This window comes from Tetrahymena thermophila (genome assembly GCF_000189635.1).
Source record: "Tetrahymena thermophila SB210 genomic scaffold scf_8254551, whole genome shotgun sequence".
Lineage (NCBI taxonomy): Eukaryota > Ciliophora > Oligohymenophorea > Hymenostomatida > Tetrahymenidae > Tetrahymena > Tetrahymena thermophila.
Window position 1 is genome coordinate 266,684 of NW_002476322.1, and position 21,372 is coordinate 288,055.

The 21,372-nt window shown below is 23.8% G+C and overlaps 5 protein-coding genes across 5 annotated transcripts; 2 read left to right on the plus strand and 3 right to left on the minus strand. All coding sequences in view use genetic code 6, as the record gives it.

Moving 5' to 3' along the window:
* Positions 1 to 2,890: 2,890 nt before the first annotated feature.
* Positions 2,891 to 3,198, plus strand: TTHERM_000307768 (transmembrane protein, putative; the record flags this gene model as incomplete). Its single annotated transcript, XM_012798862.1, has 2 exons — positions 2,891 to 3,053; positions 3,143 to 3,198. The coding sequence occupies 2 exons, from the start codon at positions 2,891 to 2,893 to the stop codon at positions 3,196 to 3,198; spliced, it is 219 nt and encodes a 72-aa protein (XP_012654316.1).
* A 445-nt stretch (positions 3,199 to 3,643) lies between these two features.
* On the plus strand, positions 3,644 to 4,315 carry TTHERM_000307769 (transmembrane protein, putative; the record flags this gene model as incomplete). Its single annotated transcript, XM_012798863.1, has 1 exon — positions 3,644 to 4,315. The coding sequence occupies one exon, from the start codon at positions 3,644 to 3,646 to the stop codon at positions 4,313 to 4,315; it is 672 nt and encodes a 223-aa protein (XP_012654317.1).
* A 1,210-nt stretch (positions 4,316 to 5,525) lies between these two features.
* On the minus strand, positions 5,526 to 6,857 carry TTHERM_00307770 (tetratricopeptide repeat protein; the record flags this gene model as incomplete). Its single annotated transcript, XM_001021051.3, has 1 exon — positions 5,526 to 6,857. One exon carries the CDS (start codon positions 6,855 to 6,857, stop codon positions 5,526 to 5,528), a length of 1,332 nt encoding a protein of 443 aa, XP_001021051.1.
* Positions 6,858 to 7,876: 1,019 nt separating this feature from the next.
* On the minus strand, positions 7,877 to 13,489 carry TTHERM_00307780 (cyclic nucleotide-binding domain protein; the record flags this gene model as incomplete). The annotated part of the gene is made up of 15 exons (XM_001021052.2): positions 7,877 to 9,402; positions 9,459 to 9,786; positions 9,838 to 10,092; positions 10,156 to 10,499; positions 10,562 to 10,606; positions 10,949 to 11,013; positions 11,067 to 11,335; positions 11,397 to 11,497; positions 11,550 to 11,668; positions 11,728 to 11,781; positions 11,860 to 11,977; positions 12,122 to 12,173; positions 12,455 to 12,754; positions 12,870 to 12,990; positions 13,050 to 13,489. The coding sequence occupies 15 exons, from the start codon at positions 13,487 to 13,489 to the stop codon at positions 7,877 to 7,879; spliced, it is 4,137 nt and encodes a 1,378-aa protein (XP_001021052.2).
* A 2,027-nt stretch (positions 13,490 to 15,516) lies between these two features.
* TTHERM_00307790 (cyclic nucleotide-binding domain protein) lies at positions 15,517 to 21,263 on the minus strand (the record flags this gene model as incomplete). The annotated part of the gene is made up of 13 exons (XM_001021053.3): positions 15,517 to 17,015; positions 17,072 to 17,384; positions 17,461 to 17,718; positions 17,779 to 18,122; positions 18,179 to 18,223; positions 18,280 to 18,344; positions 18,397 to 18,659; positions 18,900 to 19,000; positions 19,061 to 19,179; positions 19,244 to 19,297; positions 19,359 to 19,476; positions 19,544 to 19,595; positions 20,214 to 21,263. The coding sequence occupies 13 exons, from the start codon at positions 21,261 to 21,263 to the stop codon at positions 15,517 to 15,519; spliced, it is 4,281 nt and encodes a 1,426-aa protein (XP_001021053.3).
* Positions 21,264 to 21,372: the final 109 nt, after the last annotated feature.

Sequence of the window (21,372 nt, forward strand, 5' to 3'; positions counted from 1 at the left end):
AAACAAGAGGCAGAAAATGTTGAAAAGTATCTTACATTCAGATTTGAATGGGTAAAAAAGTATAATAATTACGATACAGTAGTAATAGAAAGTCCCCTATATTTGAGTAATAATATTTTTTTGTTTGTTTGTTTATTTTATAGAGTGGGGAAGAAAGTGAGAAGTAATAAATCTAAATCAAATGAAAGTGATAAAAAGGCATAAATATATATATAAAAATAATAAAGTAATTAACTAAATAATTATTACAATGAGGCAAGTAATAAATTTAAGATATGCCTCCTTCATGAATAATTAATAATCTATATATCTATCTATATTCATTATGTGACCTAGCCCCCACTTTTGCAATTAACTATTTCTAACTCACTCAAACAAATTTTATTTTTAAAACCCAAATATACTTTTATAAGCGTAGAAATCATTACCAAGGATTAAAATTTTGAATGACTGTATGCTTTATATATCTGAAAGGAAAAAGGAGAAAGAGAGAAACAATTCTACTTTGTTCTTTGTTTTTCCTGTTCAGGCGAAAAAATATTTTATAGATGCAGTGGAGTTGATAATTTATAGATATTTTTTGTATTAAATAGACTTTTATCAAATATTTGATTTCCAGTAAATTTCTTAATTGAAATAACGAAAGCAAATAATAATTATAAAAATATTAATACTTATTCATCTTTTATTATTTTTAGTTACTCAGCTCTATTTGATGGCTTTATAATTTATATATTTAAGAGATGAAATTAATCAAAATTTAAAAATAATGCAGATTAATTGATTTCATTTTAAAAGACAGACATTATACTTGATATATACAAAATTTCCTTTCTAACTTCAAATAAACTCTATAAGTCCTTTTGGATACTCTGTAAGTGCTTATAGTTTTTTTTAAAGACAGAAACAATTATAGAATGTACTTTAAAGATACTTAGTACACTAAAATTCAACTATAATGACAAAATAAATACTTCTTTTAGAAATAAATGAGGAGCTTTCTGTTTCAACAGTCTAAGGAAATGGCATTATTTTTTTAATAATTCATCGATATTTGCTTATATCTTACTGAATGTGTTTTTAATTTTTTAATACCAGCTTGATTTATTCAATATAACTCTTTTACGAATTTAAAAAATAATTTAAGAGTTTCTGGCAAATTTAGAAGATTCCAATGTATCAGCATAAATAAATCAAGCATTTATGAAAATCAAAAAAAATGTCAAATAGCAAAACCAAATTCAATATTATCAATCAGTTCCCAAAGTTAGTATTCCAGCAATCAATAGCACAAAATTCCGTAGTAAATTTTCGGAGAATCTGCAAGCAGTAGAAGGTGAAATGCATGCATAAATTTATTTTTTTCCCCCCATAAATAAAAAAATAATAATTATACATATATTATATAATACTCTCTATTACTTTACTTTTTGTTTGTTTGTTAATTTGAAAAAAAGCATTGAAATAGAAGGATTTGCTTTTAATAAAGTAAAAGCTAAACAAACTAAATTTAATACAAGCAAATTATCTTTGTTTGTTTCTTTTTAAAAAGAAATAGAAAGTATTGCAGAATAAAATAAAAAAGTGAAAAAAGTAATGAATTAGATATTGATATTTGCTTTTTTATTTAGTGGGTGATTAGTAAATACCTCAATATCTGAAATAAAAATAAATCAATCATTTAAGCTACCATTAAAGTCTAAATCGAAAATAAAAAATTAAATATTCTTATCCTCTGTTAATCTAAAAGTTTTACTATTATTAAAATTAAAAATAACGGAGTAGATTTGTTGTGAGCTAATCTTAGAAAACTGACTCAAATTAGATTAAATATATTTTCAAACAGAATTAGAATTCCAAAGCACAAAGAGCTTAATAAAGAAAGCTAGTAATTTAATAAGGTCTAGCAATTAAGCAAACAAGAGTTTCGCAATTTTATAATAAAGTAGATATCAAATTGACATATCAACTATTAATTATGCCAAAAAACAAACAAATTTCAAAAAATGAAATAAATTACTCCATTTACTTAAAAATTAATATTGCTACTTATGAATTTTTACAGTATTTTGACTTGTGCTGCAACTCCATAAATGGAGAAATGTTTTAAGTGCTCCTTGATTAAATTAAAAAAAATTCAATTATCTGTGGATCTCTGTGCAATCAAAGTTTAATGATTATATATATATATCTTTCTTTCTATGCAATTGTAATTTTTACTTGATGAAAAATAAGCAAGGTATGTATGCTTTATTTATTATTAGGGTTAATCTAATAGGGTTATCATAAAGTCATCAATTTATTTCCTAGAGGAATAGTTGCGCTCTTTGTTCATTATTGCTGATTAGAATTAATTGTAAAAACTAAAGATTTTATATTAGGAGACCAAAAAATTTGTGGAGAATAATGTGAAATACAGTATTAGAATCAATTTTTATATGTAAATATGCTCTTAAATAATGTTTGGCGAAAAATATTTTTCCATTCATCTTTTTCGCGTGTGCGTGCTATTTGCGCATCCACCGATGCTTGTGTGCCACTAGAAAAATAATAATAGTAGGGAGAAACATAAATGAGAGAGGATGAGCAATGATAGAAGACTTTGAGAGAAGAGTGAAATTGTGATTGCTAAAAAACTATAAATATCATTCTTTAACACTAAAATGGATTGATTAAGTGAATAAATTAGACTTATTCATTTTGATTGGAATCAAACAAAAGCAAGCTGGGGAGAAAGGAAGATGGAAAATAATAATAGCTTGATTTATGGATTTTATATTTTAATTATTGATTTGATAATTTTTTGATTAGATAATACATATTTTATGAACTTGAAAGGAGGGACGAAGGAACGAAACAGGGTGGGGATAGAATCTAAAAGATAGATAGAATGACATAAATAAAAAAAGAGCTGACAAATTAAATTTGCAAGCATTTCACATTCTATTTTTTGTTTGTTTGTTTATTTGTATATATATTTATTTATTTTAGTGAATAACATATATCAATATATAATTTTTAAAAGGTCATTTATTTTGTTAAGCTTTTAGTTAGTAAAATTTCTTCTTACTTTCACCTTGTTTATTAAAAAATGAATCTCTTTCATCTATCTAATCCTTTTATAATTAATTATATTAAAAAGACGATATCATGCATTAAGGCGAAGAGGGAAAAATTAATTAAATAGTAGGTCGATGAGAAAGATAAAAAATTTATTAATCAATTTTTACTTCATAAATTAATTAAAAAAAAAAAATAATAAAATACTTGATTTATTATTCCTCTCATTTTTTAAAAGGGAATTTAATCTAAACAAACAAACAAAGACATAAAAAAAATAAATAATAAATGAACTGCGTAAACTTCTCTTCTTCTTCCTCATCCTCTTCTAAAAAGAGCTTAAACCATAAATTATACTCACCCTAACCTGTCAAGATGAGCTGCAACTCTGATGTTAACTCCAGCTTCGGCAGCTTCTCACCCGCATTGTCAAATAACTCTCAATTGAGCTTTGATAACAACATTAGTATCTTCTCTAACTTTTCAAGTCCTTGCAAGAAACTCTTCAGCTCCCCTGAATCTCAACCTTTCGATATGGAAGAAATCAATCGTCTAAGAGCTGATTCCATGAATCAACTTGAAAATGAAATTAACAGATTCGACGGAAGCAAGGTCGATGAAATGTTTATTGACAATAACCTCTTACTCTAACAACTCGAAGAAGACTTCGCTAACTTCCCTGGAAACTCTTTCTCAAATTGAGAGAGATGATTCTTACTAACTTAATAACATAACCAACCTATCAATCATCAATCAACCAAAACTCTAATACATTATTTAACTAAATGCATTAACAAATTTCTAACTCAATAAAAAAACTATCTCAATCAATAACAATCAATCAACTTCCATTAACTTATACTATATATATAAATTAATCTCTCAATTTCTTAATCATCTTTTCTTAATAAATGTACAAATTAATATACTGCGTATTCTCATTAACTAACTAACTAAGAAACTAATTCAATTAATAAATCAATCAATCAATCAATCAAACAAATAAACTTTCCTGAATTTCATCAAATTTTGGCTGTCTGTCTATTAAACTGCATTAAGACAATAACAAACAAATTATAGTAAAAAAACTTCAAATTTTTATCAATTTATAGTAATTAATCTAGCTTTATTTATTATCACAAAACTAAGAAAATTGCTTGCTTTTACTTTCTAATGCATACGAAATGAGCGGTTTTCATTCTATTTATACTTTTCCTAAAAGTCTTTACTTTTTGGGATCTACAACCTGTAATGATTTCTCACTTCTGATGCTGCTGCTTATAGCCTTAAAAAATCGCTATTCTTTTTATTATGAAGCATTTCTTTTAAGCAATTTATGGCAAGGATTTTTCTTCTAGTTAGCGCTCCATTTAAATTAAAAGCAAGCATAACTTGAAGAAAAATTTCCTTAATAGAAAACAAGAGAATTTTTAAACCTAGAAAGCAGCTCGCGATTGTTTATTAAAGTTACTATCAAATAATCTATTTTATGATAAGTTACTGTCTATTATCATCTTTATCTATCTTAAATAATAATTGATATGTAACTGCTTACTACTTAATATACTAAAAGTTTCTGTCTGTCTGTCTGTCTGCCTGTCTCTTGCTTTGCTTCTAAAAAGAAAAAGGCACTAGATAGAAATTATAGGAAAGTATAGTAGTATTGCCTACTGCTAGCAATTCAAAAATATGAAGTCATTACTCATCAATTCAACTAGTATTTTAATCGAAGTTTATTACCATTCCTGTCTCTCTAAACATGAATGAAATCAGGCTTTAGCTTATTTGGCAAGAGCAACTTGTTTGTGAGTTATATTTGATGAGAATACCTTTTAAACCCAGCCACATCTCATTGCCAATTCAACCACTAAAAAGTTAGTGTTATAACAATAATTTTTATTATTCATCCTTAATTCAAAAGAAGGAAGGATTTATAACAAAACTTAATGAATTTATTCAAACAAAAATTGCACTTTTATAAAAAGAACCTAATTATTTTAAATAAAAAAGATAAGTAAATAAATTTATGTATTATAGCTACTCGTGTTTTAAAAGTCTCTTCCTTTATTTTAAAAGTAGAGATTTACTTAATTTCATACAATTTTATATGTGTAAATATATTATAATAATAGAATTATTGAATCGTAATTCTTAATCAAAAACTCAACTCAATCAATTTTACAAAAACCTTTTATCATTAATTTTTCATTCTTTCATTTACAATAATAAATCATAAGATCTAAAAAATTACATACATTGATTTTATTAATAATGTACTGAAAGAAAAAATTTATTTTGTTTTGTTTATTTTGTGGAAACAAAGTTAAAATAAAAATAAAAAGAATAAAATTCCTTGAAATAATGAATTAATTAATTAATTAATTTGAATTTATAGAAGAGATAAATAAAGCATTTTTACAAATTAGTAATTTCATATTAATTTAATTATTATTTTTTGGATTAACTCAAATTAGTAATTATTCTAACTCTTTTGCAATTATTTCAATATATTCTTCAGTATCTTTATCTTTCAATTCAATGGCTTAGTTTAGAAGTTCTTTAGATTATTCCTTATTATTACTGTCTTATTTTACAACTAAAAGGGCTTTTGTTGCTAATGCTAGTCCATTATTTTTATTCTTTTGTAATACACTTTCTATGAGTTCTCCAGCTTGCTTGAGACTTGCTTCTGTGTTTTGAATAATGTAAATTCTTGCTATTCCAAGCTTTGATTGTGCAGAATCGTTATTAAACTTTAAATCAAAATTATAGTTATCTAAAGCTAAATTCAATTTATTCTATTTTTAGCATATTTGGGCTTTTAAAAAGAAAACATCTGGATAGTTTTTATCCATAAGAATAACTTAGTTAAATATTTTAAGAGCTTCATCATCCTTACCCATTTTAAGATATGTGTATCCTTTGTGGAACAAAGCAGGGACAAATCTGGGTTCAAGTTTACAAGACTATTCAAAATACTACAAAGCTTTTTCATACTCCTTCTATTCTAAATAAACAATACCCAATCCATTTAAGCAAGTGAAATTCTTGGGATTTATTTCAGAAGTCTTCAAGTAGTAATGTATTGATTTTTCATACATCTTTTTATTATAATATGTCATACCCAAAAAGAGACAAGCATTTTGATGTTTAGGATCAAGTTAAACTGCTTTTTCAAAACACTCTACTGCATAGTCAACTTCTTAGATATCTATTGCCTTTTCTCCCAAAAGATATGTCTTTTAAGAGTCTCCACTATTTATTTGGTAATATTATTGCAAATACTTCATGGCTTCTTCTCTTTTATTCAGTGAGACGAAACAGTCTACTAGCTTAAAATATGCTTTTTCATATTTTTAGTTAATTAAATCCATTAAAATTAAAATTGCTTCATCAAACTTCTTATTTTCAATCAATGCTACTGCTTTATTAAAGAATACTTCTAAATTATTTGGATCCTTTTTTACAAGATCCTCAAAAATATTTAAAGCTTTTTAGAGATCTCCACTACTTGCATAAGCTAATCCTAGGTTGTTCTATGCGCCATAATCTAACTTATTTAGCTTTACGGCTTCTTCTAAATGCTATATAGCTTCTTTGTATTGTTTAAGATGTAAGCAGGCGAGCCCTAAATTATTATACACAGCTTAGTATTAAGGTTCATGAAGAATAACTTAATTAAAAATATGGATTGCCTATACTGGTTGACCAGCCTTAAGAAGCTCACATCCAGCTTAAAACATTTTTTAAACTTCCTAATTAATTTGCTTGCTGTTTTTCTTGGATTTGCTACTCATTTTTTTCTTAAATCTAATCTGGAATAATCTAATTAAATATTTTTTTGGATTAAAATTTTAATTACAGTTTAGAATGGATCAGATAAAATATAAGCAAAATTAATTTATTAATTAATTAAATAAATAAATAAATTAACTCACTTTTATCAAAAGATATAAATTTATTTATGAATGCTTGATATCTTTAGTAAGCAAATTTATGTATGAGAATGTATGTGTATTATTTATTGATTTATCAATCAGTAAATTTATTTTTACATTAAGAAATAAAATATTTTCAACATTAAATTTTTTAATTTTAGCTAAAATCTTAAAAAAATTAAAAAATTATTTTCGAATTAATATCTAAATAATTTAACAACAATTAAAAGCGAATTAAATTTGAATTTAATATTATTAGATCAAAAAATAATAAAATAAATCCATAAATAGATATATTTTTTTTACATATGTATGTTTTTGTTATGCATTTGCATATATATTCTTTTATCAATTATTCAAATTTTATCAAATAAAATATTTTCAATCTTTAATATTTGTTATTATAAATAAAAAATGTATTGACAAAAAAATATCTAAATAATTTAACAATAAAATTTAATTTAATATTTTTTTAATTCTAAATATAATAAATAAATTTGTAAACATAAATATAATTTTTTTAATAATTTGCCAATCAGCCAATCAATTTTTTATGAAATAAAATATTTTGAAGTATAAAAATATGTTATTTTAACGAAAATCTTTGATAAAATTAAAAATGCATTTACAGATAAATAACTAAATAATTTAACAATATATATATTAAATGTTATTTGAAATTTAATTTTTAATTCAGAAAATAGTTAAATAAGTAAATAAATATATTCTTTCAATCATCTTTCTATTAAATCTAATTTATATTTTAAATTTATATATAATTCAAGATAAAACTTGGTTAGAATTTTCGATTATTTTTGATAACAAAAAGTTAACATAATCAACTAATTCTTATTTTTATTTTTTTATTTAATTATTCTTCAATCATCTTTTTGACTTTCGAATTTAGAGTTTGATGGGATTATTCTTTTCAAATATTCTGAATTCTAATTTGTGAGATTTAAGTTTTTACTCAAAATACTTTTTCTAGGCGAAAATTCACTGGCATGAAATGACTTCAATAGAATATCGTATTTCTTTAACATAGTCAATTTTTTTCTTTGTTTTTTATTGCTTGGACTTCCTTTTGAATTTTTTCTTTAATTCAAAACTTCCAATATTTTATTAATATTTTAAAGAGGGAAATATTTTTTAAAAATCTTAAAACGGTCAAATCTTTTTAATGTTTCACTTTCCCAATTGTTCAGACCTTTAATTTCTCTTATTGAGTGGATTTCAATAGAATTATCTAATATCATTTAATTTTGAGATTATTGCTGATTCAACATTTTTGTTTCTTACTAAATTAGATTTTAGTTAACACTTGAGACTATTTCTTTTCCATTTATGCTTTAAACTCCCTTTGCATCTGTCCCTAATTTTGTATTAAATGATAGTTAAACAAAGCTTTGGCTTCCCATTTTCATATTTTCAAATGAAGTTAGCTGAGATCCTAAATTTTAAGTAGGTTTTGAATCAAGCTTCCCTCCTAATGTGTTTATATTACTTGTAACTGTGTTTAGCTTCATCAAACTTGCATCTTGAATAATTTATTTTTATTTCTAAATTTCGCTAACGAGTTGAGGAGATAAAGGCTACTATTGTTGATGCATAGATTGGAAACCCAAATTTTGTGAGTTTTAGCTATTAGTGTTAATTATATTTGACTATTAGCTTTACAACTACTGGGTATAATTCTATGCTAATGATGAAGATTTTGAGTTTTTGAAATCAGAGGCGTAGTTAGAGTTTTTAAAGTCTGAATTAAAGTTGTTAGTGCTTTATTTCTAAGGATATAAATTAGATAGCTAATTTTAAATAGTGAAATCAATAGAAGTTTATCTAGTTATTCTAGTCTCCTAAGGTGTATTTGAGAATAATGGAAATAGTTTGATCTCTCCAGGATACATTCTCTAAATAGAGGAGTGTCTCTCCCTTTCAGGGAATTACTAAGGAACTTATAGCTATGGGTTGGTAGAGAGCTAAAAAGTTTGTAACTGTGAACAAGAATTATCTTCCTGATTGACATTTTAATTAAATGTTGGTGAATTGTTTTGAATAAAAGTTAATGAATTTGGTATTTATGAATTGATATTTGGAGAAGATAAAACCTCTTCACTCTGTTTGTTAGTGTTTGATGTTCTAGAATTTCCTTTTTTATTATCTTTTTCATCACCACTGTTATTGTTATTGTTGCTTAAAAACTATTCAGCATAAAGCATACTTACCTATTCTGGTTTTTAATTTAACTTTTAAGCTATATTTGTTTCATTATATTTTTGTTAAGCATCATCATATGATATTTCACTTTCTTCTTCTGTCTTCTAAGTATTTCTCAATTTTTGAGTATATTCAGTGATTATTTAGTTAAGTTCATTATCTTCCACAGCTGCATCATCAAATTACTCTTTTAATGAATATAAAAATATTACTAAATAAAAAAATAAAATTTTAAATAAATACCTGAAGCTCCAGAAATCATTCCATCTTGATTTTCAGTATCTTTAGTTTCATATTTCTTTAAATCTATAAACAATTTAATGCTCTTGACTAAAAAATTTTAGTATAGCAAGCTATTCTTTGATTTTATGTGCTTTCTTGGATAATAGTCACGTTGCTAATCTTAAGAAATATTCAATTTCATAATAATTAAATTTTTTCTTTTAGAATATGTGACATTAGGGCATTCTGAAAAAGAATGAGTGAAATTCTTGCAAAAATGGCACTGTATACCAAGGCCTCTTGTTGTATTGGAGTATTTAACCATGTCACTCAGCATTTTAAAATGTTCCTTTAATAGAAAAACAATTTTTTTATTGTCAATAAATTAAAATATTTATACATAGTCATCTTCGCTTGACTTTAGTACTTACTCAAGCTAATTCCTTTGAATTTATATGATTTAGGAAAGCTCTGTTGCTTTTGCAGCATTTTGCCTTGGCTTTTAATTAAAAAATTCCTCTGCTCCAAAGACACAACCCTTCTCAATATAAGCAATATTAGTTTCATTTTCAACTCCATTAATTTTTTAGCTTTGAATGTAAATTTCGATTCTTCCACTTAAAACAATATATAAGGAATCTGGGCTATCGTTAGGCTAATTTCAAGTTAAAATAAAGAATCTATTGATATTAATTCATCTTTTTTTCGAAATGAATACCTTATAAATAACTTCTCCTGGTCCTGCGCTTATTTCATTAACAGCTAAAGCAAGCTTTTCAATAGTTTCTTGTGAGAAATTCAAATAAAATAATTTCTACTTTTTAATAAGATTCCCATACATGTCTATTTAAACGTCCTGCTTTATCGAAGTTGGGAGAACTTCTAAATCCTTGTAAGCATAATCCATATTTTCACTAGTTTCCTGTAAGTATTCAATATATTTTCTGACTTTCATTTACAAATGATTATCTATTTATCTGTTTTGCATCAATAAGTTAAGACTTCTCATTCTCTCTTTAAAGTTCTTTGACTTTTTCTTTGCATCAGTTATAACCTAACTGACTATAAACAATTAATTAGTTCTCATTAATAATAGATTTTCCTTATTTAAAAAATAGTTTTACTTGTATTTATAGAATAAGCAAATGAGGCACATGATACAACACAAACTAATTTTTATTTTAAAAAGTATTAATTAATTTTTAAAGGACATAATTAACAAAAGAATATATTTATTTATTCATCTCTTGGTTAATATCTTGAAAGCACTCTTTTAAAAATGATGCAAAATTTCATTCAGATGGACATGTTATTTATCTTTAAGATAAATAAATCAAATTGTGAATATAAATTTTATTTATTTAAAAATGTAATTAATTGAGAATATAAATTTTCTTTGTTACAATTTTCATTTTTAAACAAGAAATTTTCTAACTCATTTCTGATATTAATATTTAATATTTTAGAGTGAATTATAATAATTAAATCTGTAATCTGAATTTTTTAATTACAAAAAATTGTATAGATCTTTTCATTGATGGATTTTGGAGTAATATCGCCATAGCCTATCGTCATCCTTTTGCAATTAATAAAATTAAATGATATTTGGGGATTATTAATAAAGTTTACATAGAAATCATAGAAAAGTAAAACCCATTTATGTATATTTTATACCAGTCAGCACCTATTAAATGGTTTGCTGAAAGCCATGTTTCAACATAAGGTAAATCGTCTTATTATTTCCCATCGTATTAAATTGAAGCTACCCAATTAAATATGCAAGAAGCAAAATGAGCTATTATAAAAACTAACTAAAATACATTAAAAACTCTTATCGCCAGCATAAACTTTTCTGTAGGTTAAAACACTTCTTAAAGACTGCTTTATATTTTTATTTCCTAATAAATTATTTACTAGTTAAAGCAATTTTAATATATAAAAAGAATTTTATAAAAATACTTTGATTGTTTTTAACAGTATTGCTAACAATAAATATTTGTCACCAGTAAATACTCCTCTTACGTAGCAAAAAAAAGTAACTATATCAGGGATCATGCTTTCTTTAATTAATAATTGATTAATAACAATGCATGTTTATATTTTCAAAATTACATTTAAAATATTTTGCTATTATTTGTTGTCTACTTGTTTGTATTATGCCTTAATGGAAAAATGCTGTATTTATTTACACAATGATATCAGTTGCAAAAGCGAAGCAAGTAAAAACCATACTATAATTTATATTAAAAATTTTAATAAATATAGTAACTTAAAATCAAAATTTTCTTACAAAAGTAACATTTTATCTTATATTTCGAATTCATCAAAACTAAATATCAGTGGACTTTTTTTAGTAAGTTAAAATTGAAAGCGTGAATATATTTATTTAATTATTTCATAATTTATTAAGTTAAAAAATTACCATATAATAAGATTTATCCAAATAAGAAGCAACATTAGTATATCCCAAAGGACTTTAAAGTTAGAGTCTGGCTTCAAGATAGATAAAGAAAGTTTTTCAAACACTGAAGAAAAAAAATCTATATTTTTGTTTATATTAAATTATTTTCTTTTGGTCAGATGTGGTGTCTGAAAATTAGAGACAAAAAAAGGATAGAAAAAAAATAAAATTTTATTGCAAACAAAAAATTAAGAATTTGAAAGTAAAAAAGAAAAAATTATACTTTTAATAATCTTTGTTGTTTGGTAAACACACTTCTAAATTTTGGTAGGTCTCTATTTAATTTTAGAAAATATTTAAAAATTACGAAGCAAAAAAAAAATGTTAATAAAATAAATTTTATTGAAATAAAGTTTTATTTTGAGTTAAAAGAAAGATTTAATCTTTTTGTTTGTAGAAAAATCAATTATTTTAAATCTGCTAAAATCTTTGATTAGAATCTTTTTTGTGATAAAAATAACTAAATTTCTTTTTCTTCTCAATTAATTTTTTTGTGGAATTAGTTGATTAATTTATTTAACTTAAAAAAATCATAAATTATAAACTAATATCTCACTTATGATTCAAGGAACCCCTTATATACATAGTACTTGAAATCTGAAGCTTTGTCGCCAATAATAGCGAAATCAGTAGCCTTTAATTTTTTAAATTTTTTACTATCGCTTTTAACCAACATAATTTTTCTAAATTAGGCAATCTTCTATAAAATACTAAATGCACCTCTCTTCCAATTATGATTCAAGCTGACTCCCTCTTATTCCTTGCCTTTAGGTGAAATGTTAAGAGCAGCTTAAGAAAAATTAGAACTCTACCATTGCTTAAGATTTACTTAACTTCTCTAAGTGTTCTCTTTATTCTGATTAAAAAAAACAAATAAGAATATTAAAATTATTAATTTGATTATAAAAAGGAAAGATTTTTGTAATTGTGAAAATAATTGCATTTAATACTATAATAAACTATTCTATTACATTGTTAATTTTTAAAAAAATTTGCATATTGTTTGTAGTGTATGAGTCCTCTCTATTCGTTTGATTTACTTCAGTATCATTAAGTTACGATGTTTTTCTATAGGAAGGAAGAAGATTGATGCTTTTGCAATTTTAAAAATAGTATTTAGTCTTCATATATTATGAGATGATTTTACTTACTTATTAATATCTAATCTATCATTATTCATTTAATACGATTAGCTTTCGTCATTTTTACTAGGGTTACTGGTACTTGTTTACCTACTGTTCTTGTGAGGAGGCTTAATATCGAAGCTTAGCTTTGATGCTTTATTTAAAACAACTTTATTTTCTACATATATTGGGCTAAATATTTAATCATCATCTTCATCTCCTCTTAATTATTCAGTAGGTTAATTAATCAAATTATTTTTCTAAAAACTTGCTTATTTAGGAAGCATATCTAAGCTTTTAGATAGCGAGTGATTATCTAATCCAACAATACTATCCTTATTAATAGTAGTAGTATCAAAAATTGCATTTTTTTTAATTTAACTATTATTGCTGTAGTCTAAATTGAACCAAAGTTCTTACAGCTACCTTTCTATGTTATATTCTTAATTTTTTGCTTTTTTACTCATTTGGTATATGAAAATTAATTAATCATGAGATAATTACCAATAAATAGTTTATAAAAAAGAAAAGATTGTTGCGATATTTGATATTATTAGCATTGGTTATATTCCACATAATTTATATGATTTATCAAACTATACTAATTATTCAGCATTTATGATCATTCTTCATTATTATAGAGAAATAGATAAATAGATATATATATTCCAAATATTAAGTCTGTAAATTACTAGAAATACTAAATTATTACAATCAAATGCTAAATCTATAAGAAATTACATTTTATCATTTATGCTATCACAAAGAAAAAAAAGAGTTTAACTAAACTTTTTTAGAATCATTTTCAAAATAAAATAAACTACTTAACTTCTTCACATTTCATTTTTTATTCTAGTAATTTTATGATTCTTTTATGGAACAAAATTAAACAAACAAAAAAAAGTTTTTTAGTTACAGTTAATCTTTTTTATATTTGATAAAAATAAATATAAAAATATTTAATTAAAACTTAATGCTACCAAGGTTTTTGCGATAATATACTTTGAAATATTGTTACTTAGTTTGAATTAAAATATCATATGTAATATTGAAATAAAAAATACTAAAAAATTTAAGCAAACCTACTAGACTCTTAGATTAATAGATATGACAAAAAATAGTAATTTTAATTATTAAAGAAGAACTATTACTAATATCATAAAAAGTTTGATAAGCGTGTTTAATAAGTATAAATTAAAAATAAATATATCTTAATAGCCATTTTTCTAAATAGAAAGAAAACCTAAAATTTTAAGAACATTTTCTTAAATTTATTTTATAAATTAGAAAAATTTGTTTTAATTATTCAACTTACTAATTTATTGAACTACTAAATATAGACTTTTATAAAATAATTTAAAACTAATATATACAAAAATATAAACAATAAATGAGCATTAAAGTACTAATGAGCATTAATTAAAATCATCTTATTAAGGTAAATAATAAACATTTTTATTGATTTTGCAATTTATGGTTGCTTTGAATAATTAAAAATATAAATATAGTCTGTTTTAAGTAAAACTTATTTTATTTTTTCATTTATAAATATTAATTAAAATTGCTTATTATTTATTTATGTATTTAAAATTGAAAGCTATTTATTATTTCTAGCACAAATAAAGATATTAATTATATTTTGAATTTTATAATTTTGAGAGAAAGTTCAAATTTATAATTAATTATTGATTAATTTAAATTTATAAATAAATTTTTGCATAAAAATTAATCATAAATCAAAATTTACCATTTAGCTATATTTAAATGTATTTATTGTTTTTTATTAAGCTAGGAATTTATTTTAGGTTTTATATAAATCTTTATAAATTAACACCTTTCAATTTATCCTAAACATATTAGTGATTTATTTTTTAAAATATTCTAAACTTTAGTTAATTAATCTTGTTGTTAATTCATTGAATTTATTGTATATATTTTTTATGGATTACTTTTAAAACCATTTTATGATTTTGTATTAGTTTGTTTCTAAATTGGTAAAACTGTCTCACTATCTAAAATATTAATTTATTAAACCAAAATTTTATCTTCTTCTAAGAATAGTTTAATATTTAAAATAATTTATATACTTAATAATGATATAAATAAACTATATCAAGGAGTAAATTAAATTTAAATGCAATCTGAATTGATTGATTTAGATAAAACAAAAAATTTTGAAAATAATTAGAGTATTTAGGTTTAAACATAAAATTAATTGAGATATATCTATTAACAAAATTAATACTAAAAACATAGAGTATCTTATCAAAATTTCTATTAAAAGAATCATCTTTCTTTCTTTAAATTTAACTTGTAAGCAAATAAATGTAAATATCTTTTTAATTGATTAATAAATAAACTTTGGGTTATTTAATTGATATTTTATTATCTAAAATCCAAACTTACCAAATCAAATTATACATATTAATAATGTAAGATAAATTTAAGATAACTTATTAAATAAAGCAATATATATTTTTCAATTACAGAAACATCAAATTGGATTATTAATCGTTGTTGAATCCTAATGACTAAATTTATGAGGCCTCATATTTTACCCACCACCTGATAAACTTTTGTCTTTTGTATACAAATATTTTTGACTATCTCTATCTTTTTCTTTAGATTTAGATGGTGTATTTGGCTATTTAATATTAATAGAATTTATATCCATATTGTTTAAACTAAATTTCTTAGATGTATTTTTTTTAGAAGAGTTTAATAATCCTCCATCAATCATAATACTATTTTTCTTCATTAATTTCTTCAATGACATCTTTTTCTTATTTCTTTCTCTCTTTTGTTAAATAAGGAAATAGGCTCCGTTCACTCTGACTAGAACTTTATCTATATTATTGTAGGGGAAGTATTATTTGTAGATTCTAAATTTATCAAATAATTTCATGGATTCTATCTCCCAGTTGCTCGAGGCTTTTATATTTCTAATAGATTAAATTTCAATTTGGAGCTCATTGTTATTTAACTAATTTTTAAAGGCATTAAGCTCGCTGTTAGTTGGTTGATTACTGTTTTAGGTTTGAATAAACTGTTAAGAAAGGCTTTAATTAGGGTTACCATTTTAATCTCTTTATTGTTGATTTCCACCTTGACTCAGATTATTATTCGTATTGCTGTACACATTATTTTTTGGAGTAGCTAAAGAGTTTCTTCTTTCATTTAAAGAAATATAATTCGAAGAAGTCTTACCAGCAACAAGATCGTTCTAAATATTAGTTCCAAATGCACTGTTTACAGTAGGAATATAATTATTGTTCATTGCCGAGTTATTAGTTGTAGTGTTATTATTGTAGTTTACATTAATACTACTTGTAGGATTAGGAATAGAGTTTAGACTATTATTTGATAAAATGTTTTATGGTAAAAGTTGAGGAGATAATTAATAGTGAAGGAGACTTGGGGATTTTTAGTTTTGGTCTTGATTATCATTTGTGCTATCAAATTTTGGATTTGAAAATTAATGCTAGTACAAATTCTATTAAACACCATTCCAAGTTAAATTTCTGATTCCTGTAGAATTTCTAAGCAAAACTTGATTATTGCTACTCATAGCATTTAGATTGGATTAAAATTAAGATGGATTCGAAGTTATATTTGTTTCATTCATGAATGACCTCTCTTCAACAATATTAGTTAGATTTCTCTTTTAGATTCTATTTACACTGTGTTCCCTACTTTTTTATCTTAAATTTTTATAATTTGGTCTAATATTAGAAATGGATGGTCTATCTTCAAGCATGTTTTCTGACTACTAAGACAATTGATATTGTTATTACTGTTAGAGCTAAAATTATTAGTCTAGTGCTTCGACAAGCATCAAAGAAGGTTATGGATTAGGTGCAGCTGCTAATTTTATAGATGTTTAATTATTAGAGTCATTGCCACTTATGTAATTCTTGAATATGTTTCTTTGAGAGTTCATATGGTAGCTAAAGTTAGATATGTTTCTCGGTCTCACATTTTCAACTGTGTCCTCTAATAAAAATAAAATTAATTGAAATTAATTGCATTGATAAAAGATAATTTTTAACCTGTAAATCCATCAGTTTATTTATTATTATCTTAAAACTATCTATAATGGAGATAATAGTCGACGCTGTTTGACAGGAAAGGTTTTAAAGCGACTGAATTAATCTTTTTACCACACCTTCTATATTCATTTCTAACCAAAATATTTTAGCTGTAGTTATATTTTGCTAAACACACAAGCTTATTATTTGATACATTAAAATTTGGACAGTCTTAATAGCTGTGAGTATATCTTAGACAATAGTAACACTAGACTCCTAGTCCTCTTGTCGAATTCGAGAATTTAACTTTGTCCTTCATCATTTGAAATTTTTCCTGTAGAATTTCAAAATAAAATTTATTATTTATTTTCTTCAACAAATAAAAGAAGCAAATGAATGAATAATATTACAATATCATTTTATGATGTCGATGAAAGCGATTAAATAATATTTTTTTAAGAAATTTCTATAACTCTGCTGACATCTACTGCCTTAGCTGTGAAGTTTCTTGTGTGCTCACCAAAAAACTCTTCAACTCCAAATATTTGTCCCTTTTCAAGAACATATATTGTACTTTATAAATCTTCTTTATCTTTACTCTTCATTTCTATTTATAGCTCAACTTTTCCTTACATCAAAATATACATCTTTTCAGACTACTCTCCTTACTGTTTTATTTTAATTTTAATGTCTGTCTAAAAACTTTATTTAAAAAAATTATTGCATACCCTAAACAGGAATTCACCAGCTGTGAAACTGGATTCAGTTACTTTAAGAGCCAAGTTGTTTATGGCCTCCTCAGAAAAGTTAAACTAAAATAGCTGAATTTTTTTCAAAATTTTTCCATAAATATCAATTTAAACTTCTTATTTAATTTGTTTGGGTATAATTTCTAAATCCTTCATAGCTGATCCTTCGAACTCTTCTGAAATATGAATGTGCTCTATAAATTTTCTTACTTTAATTTACAAATGTTTGTCTAAGCCTCTAGTATCTAGGAATTAGTTTAAATTTTTTATTCTTGCTTTTAGCTTCTTCTATTTTTACTTCAAGTCTGAAATAATTTGGCTGACTTTAAAATAAAAATTTAGAATATTTTTTCATATAAATCAATAACTTAAAAATTACTTGTGTTAATGCAATAAGCAAAGACAGCACTTGATATCATGCAAACTAAATAATTTTAATATAAAAAAATTTAAAAAAGGAAACATATTTTATTGTTTTACTTGAAATAGTATAAGCCTTTTCCTCAACTGTCTAAGGAGTAATGTCTCCATACCCAATAGTAATCCTATGTTTTAAAACAAATAAATATAGAATATGTTAAAAGCTTAAGAAATTACATTGATATGATGGCCCAGTAAAGTGCATTCAAATATACTTAACCCCAAGGTTTATAAAGTAGTCCGGCTTTAGAAATCCAAGTAACTACGCTGTCATAGTCATCTTGTGTTTGATATTACTGCATAGCAACCCAAATAAATCCAGTTGCTATCAAGTGAGCAATGAAAAATATAAGTAGAAATACATTTATAATTCTTATAACAATAAGAAATTTTTCGCCTGGCTAAATTGTTTCAACCAGATGTTTTCTAATCTAAGTAAGCTTTATTTTAGTTTACATAAAATCGATTTAATATTTGTAAATTACTACTAAAAATAAAAATTTAATTAGCTTAAAATAGATAATAAAAGGATAGGTAGATTAACCAATTAATAAAAAGCATGAATTTTATTTAAGCTACGAATGAATCTAGCAAATAAATAAAATCAATAGTACTATACAGAATCAAAATTTAATTTATTCTTTTTAATGCCTATTGTAAGATAAAATAAGTAATAATACCTTGTATGCTTTTAATATAATAAGTAGCAAAAGATATTTGCTTAAACCTGCAGCTCCGGAAATATAAGGTAATAGGGTTACAATATCAAGTAAGAGATCTTCTGTTAATAATTAAAATTACAAAATTTAAAATTAATAATAAAATTAAATAATTGAATTACATTTGATATATCTTTTAATTATCTAACCTCTATTTTCTTGTATTACACCAGACTAAAAGAAAGCGGTGTTAAGAGTTATAAAAATATCAGCAATAAATGCTATGCTTGAGAGGTAAATGCTGCATTTTAAGTTAAAATATACAAATAAATATTTTTATTTTTCAATAAACAAATAATTTATACAATTAAATCCACTAGCTGGTATCGTCAATGCTATCAACAAAGCAAATCAAAGGTCTAAATTAATTTTAAATTAGATTCGAAATTTGAAATTAAATAAAAATAAATGGTTAGTTACACTAAAACTATATTTAAAGTAGTAATTCCTACCATCAGAATGTCCCATAACAACTTAATCGTTTAATAAGGCTTAAGCACTTAAAGATTACAGAATTCTCTCATACTTTTAAAATTTTCTGTATATTTTTTAGATAAATAATTACTTAAAACTGATATTAATCATATGTTAATATAAAAATCTACTATTTAATCCTTCAAAAAGCGTGAAAGCAACTTTTTAGTACAGAGATGTTTTCTATTAATATTAAAAATATAATAATTAGATGTTACTTTTAAACTTGTTACTCTTCCTCAACATTTCCAAAAATACAAAAATGCAGTTTATTAAAATTGCACAGCTTACACTTTTTCTTTAATATTTTTCTCAACTTTTTTGAATTGATCTTTATTAATTTGTACAAGAAATAAATAACTTAATTAATTCGCTTATTAGTATGATAATAATTGGTTGACGTACTGTGTACTATCTAGCTATCTAACTAACTAAATAATTTGGTTAATTTGAATTATTTTTGATTAAATTAAGTACTAACTAATCAATAAATCCCATCATCTTAATTTAAAAATTTTTGCAAGTATCCTTCCTTCCTTCCTTACTATTCTAAATTATCATTTACAACTATTTATAAACACTAAAGTATCTTATTTTATCTGGAAGAATTAATGGTTTGCATAAAAAGTTTGGATTACAATTAAAGTTAATGCTTGAATTATTTTCAATGTTTTTTATGATAATTTTTAGCAAAAAGCTGTGTTCTTATAATATTAATTGGAAATTTTTGTATTTAAAAGCTTGAAGAGATTATTACAAATAAAAAAATTATGTATGAATGAATTATAAGAATGTTATTACTTAATTCTCAAACTAGTCCTTGTACAAATAATATTCATAGCTACTCGCATAGTCTCCTATTAATTCGAAATCAGACTTTTTAAGCTATTTAAATCTTTTTTTCATACTAAACAAAAGAATTATGTTTATAAATCGAGCTACTTTTTATATGATAGATAGAGATCTTTTTTTCCAAAGCATATTTAGTCCCAATCGCGGACGATTAAATATAGTTTGTTGTAGCTCAGAGATATCATCTCTGTAGCTTTTTGTACCTTAATTTTAAGATTCTTATTAGTCAGATTTCTCTTTTTAAAAAGAGTTATTTCCTCTTACAGATAAGTATCCGCTTTTTTGGAATTTAGATACGCTCAAGCTATCATTCGCATCATCTGGCTTATAAATTGATGGAGCATGAACAGATAAAAATTTTGAATCTTTTCTATTTTATTTTTCATCATCTTCATGATACGATTAGAAAATATCTCCATTCTTTTTACTTATCTTAGCTAATGCATATTTTGTTTAAGGATTTAAACTATTAGTTCTTACTTCAGATTGACCTTATTAAGAATCCCTGCGAATCCTACTAAATGAATTAGAATGAGATGAAGAACCACAATCTCTCTCCTTAATTGAATCAACTTGTCTAAAATTAGTATGAACAGATTAGCTATCTTCATCGCCCTTAAGCTATATAGCTGGAATCTATTACTTGAAGTGAGAATTTTACCTGTTTGTATGGTTTTTTAACCTTTCAAAACTCATATTTTAGTTCTATTCTTTAAAACTCTAAAGAGAAAGCATTTAAGGAGTTTAGTTGTAAGAAATATTGTTGCTTTCTTATATTTAGTTTATTTCGTTCCTATAATAATGATAAGTATTTGGCGAGGTTGAACTCATGCCTGGTTTGTAATAGTTATGCTAATTTTCAGCAAAATTTTAATTGTCTTCTTAAAAATTTTTTATAGACTTCATCTGCTTTTCATCATTTAAAAGTTAGATGTTTGTACCTAATTATTAATCACTAATTATATGGATTTCTCTATCTATATTGATTTCCCTTTACATATAAAAAATCTTCTTGAAAATAATTAAAAAAAGTAATAATTTAATATAAAGTTGTAAAGTTAATATTAGTAATAATTATAAAATTAAATATACAAAATTTATATTGCTT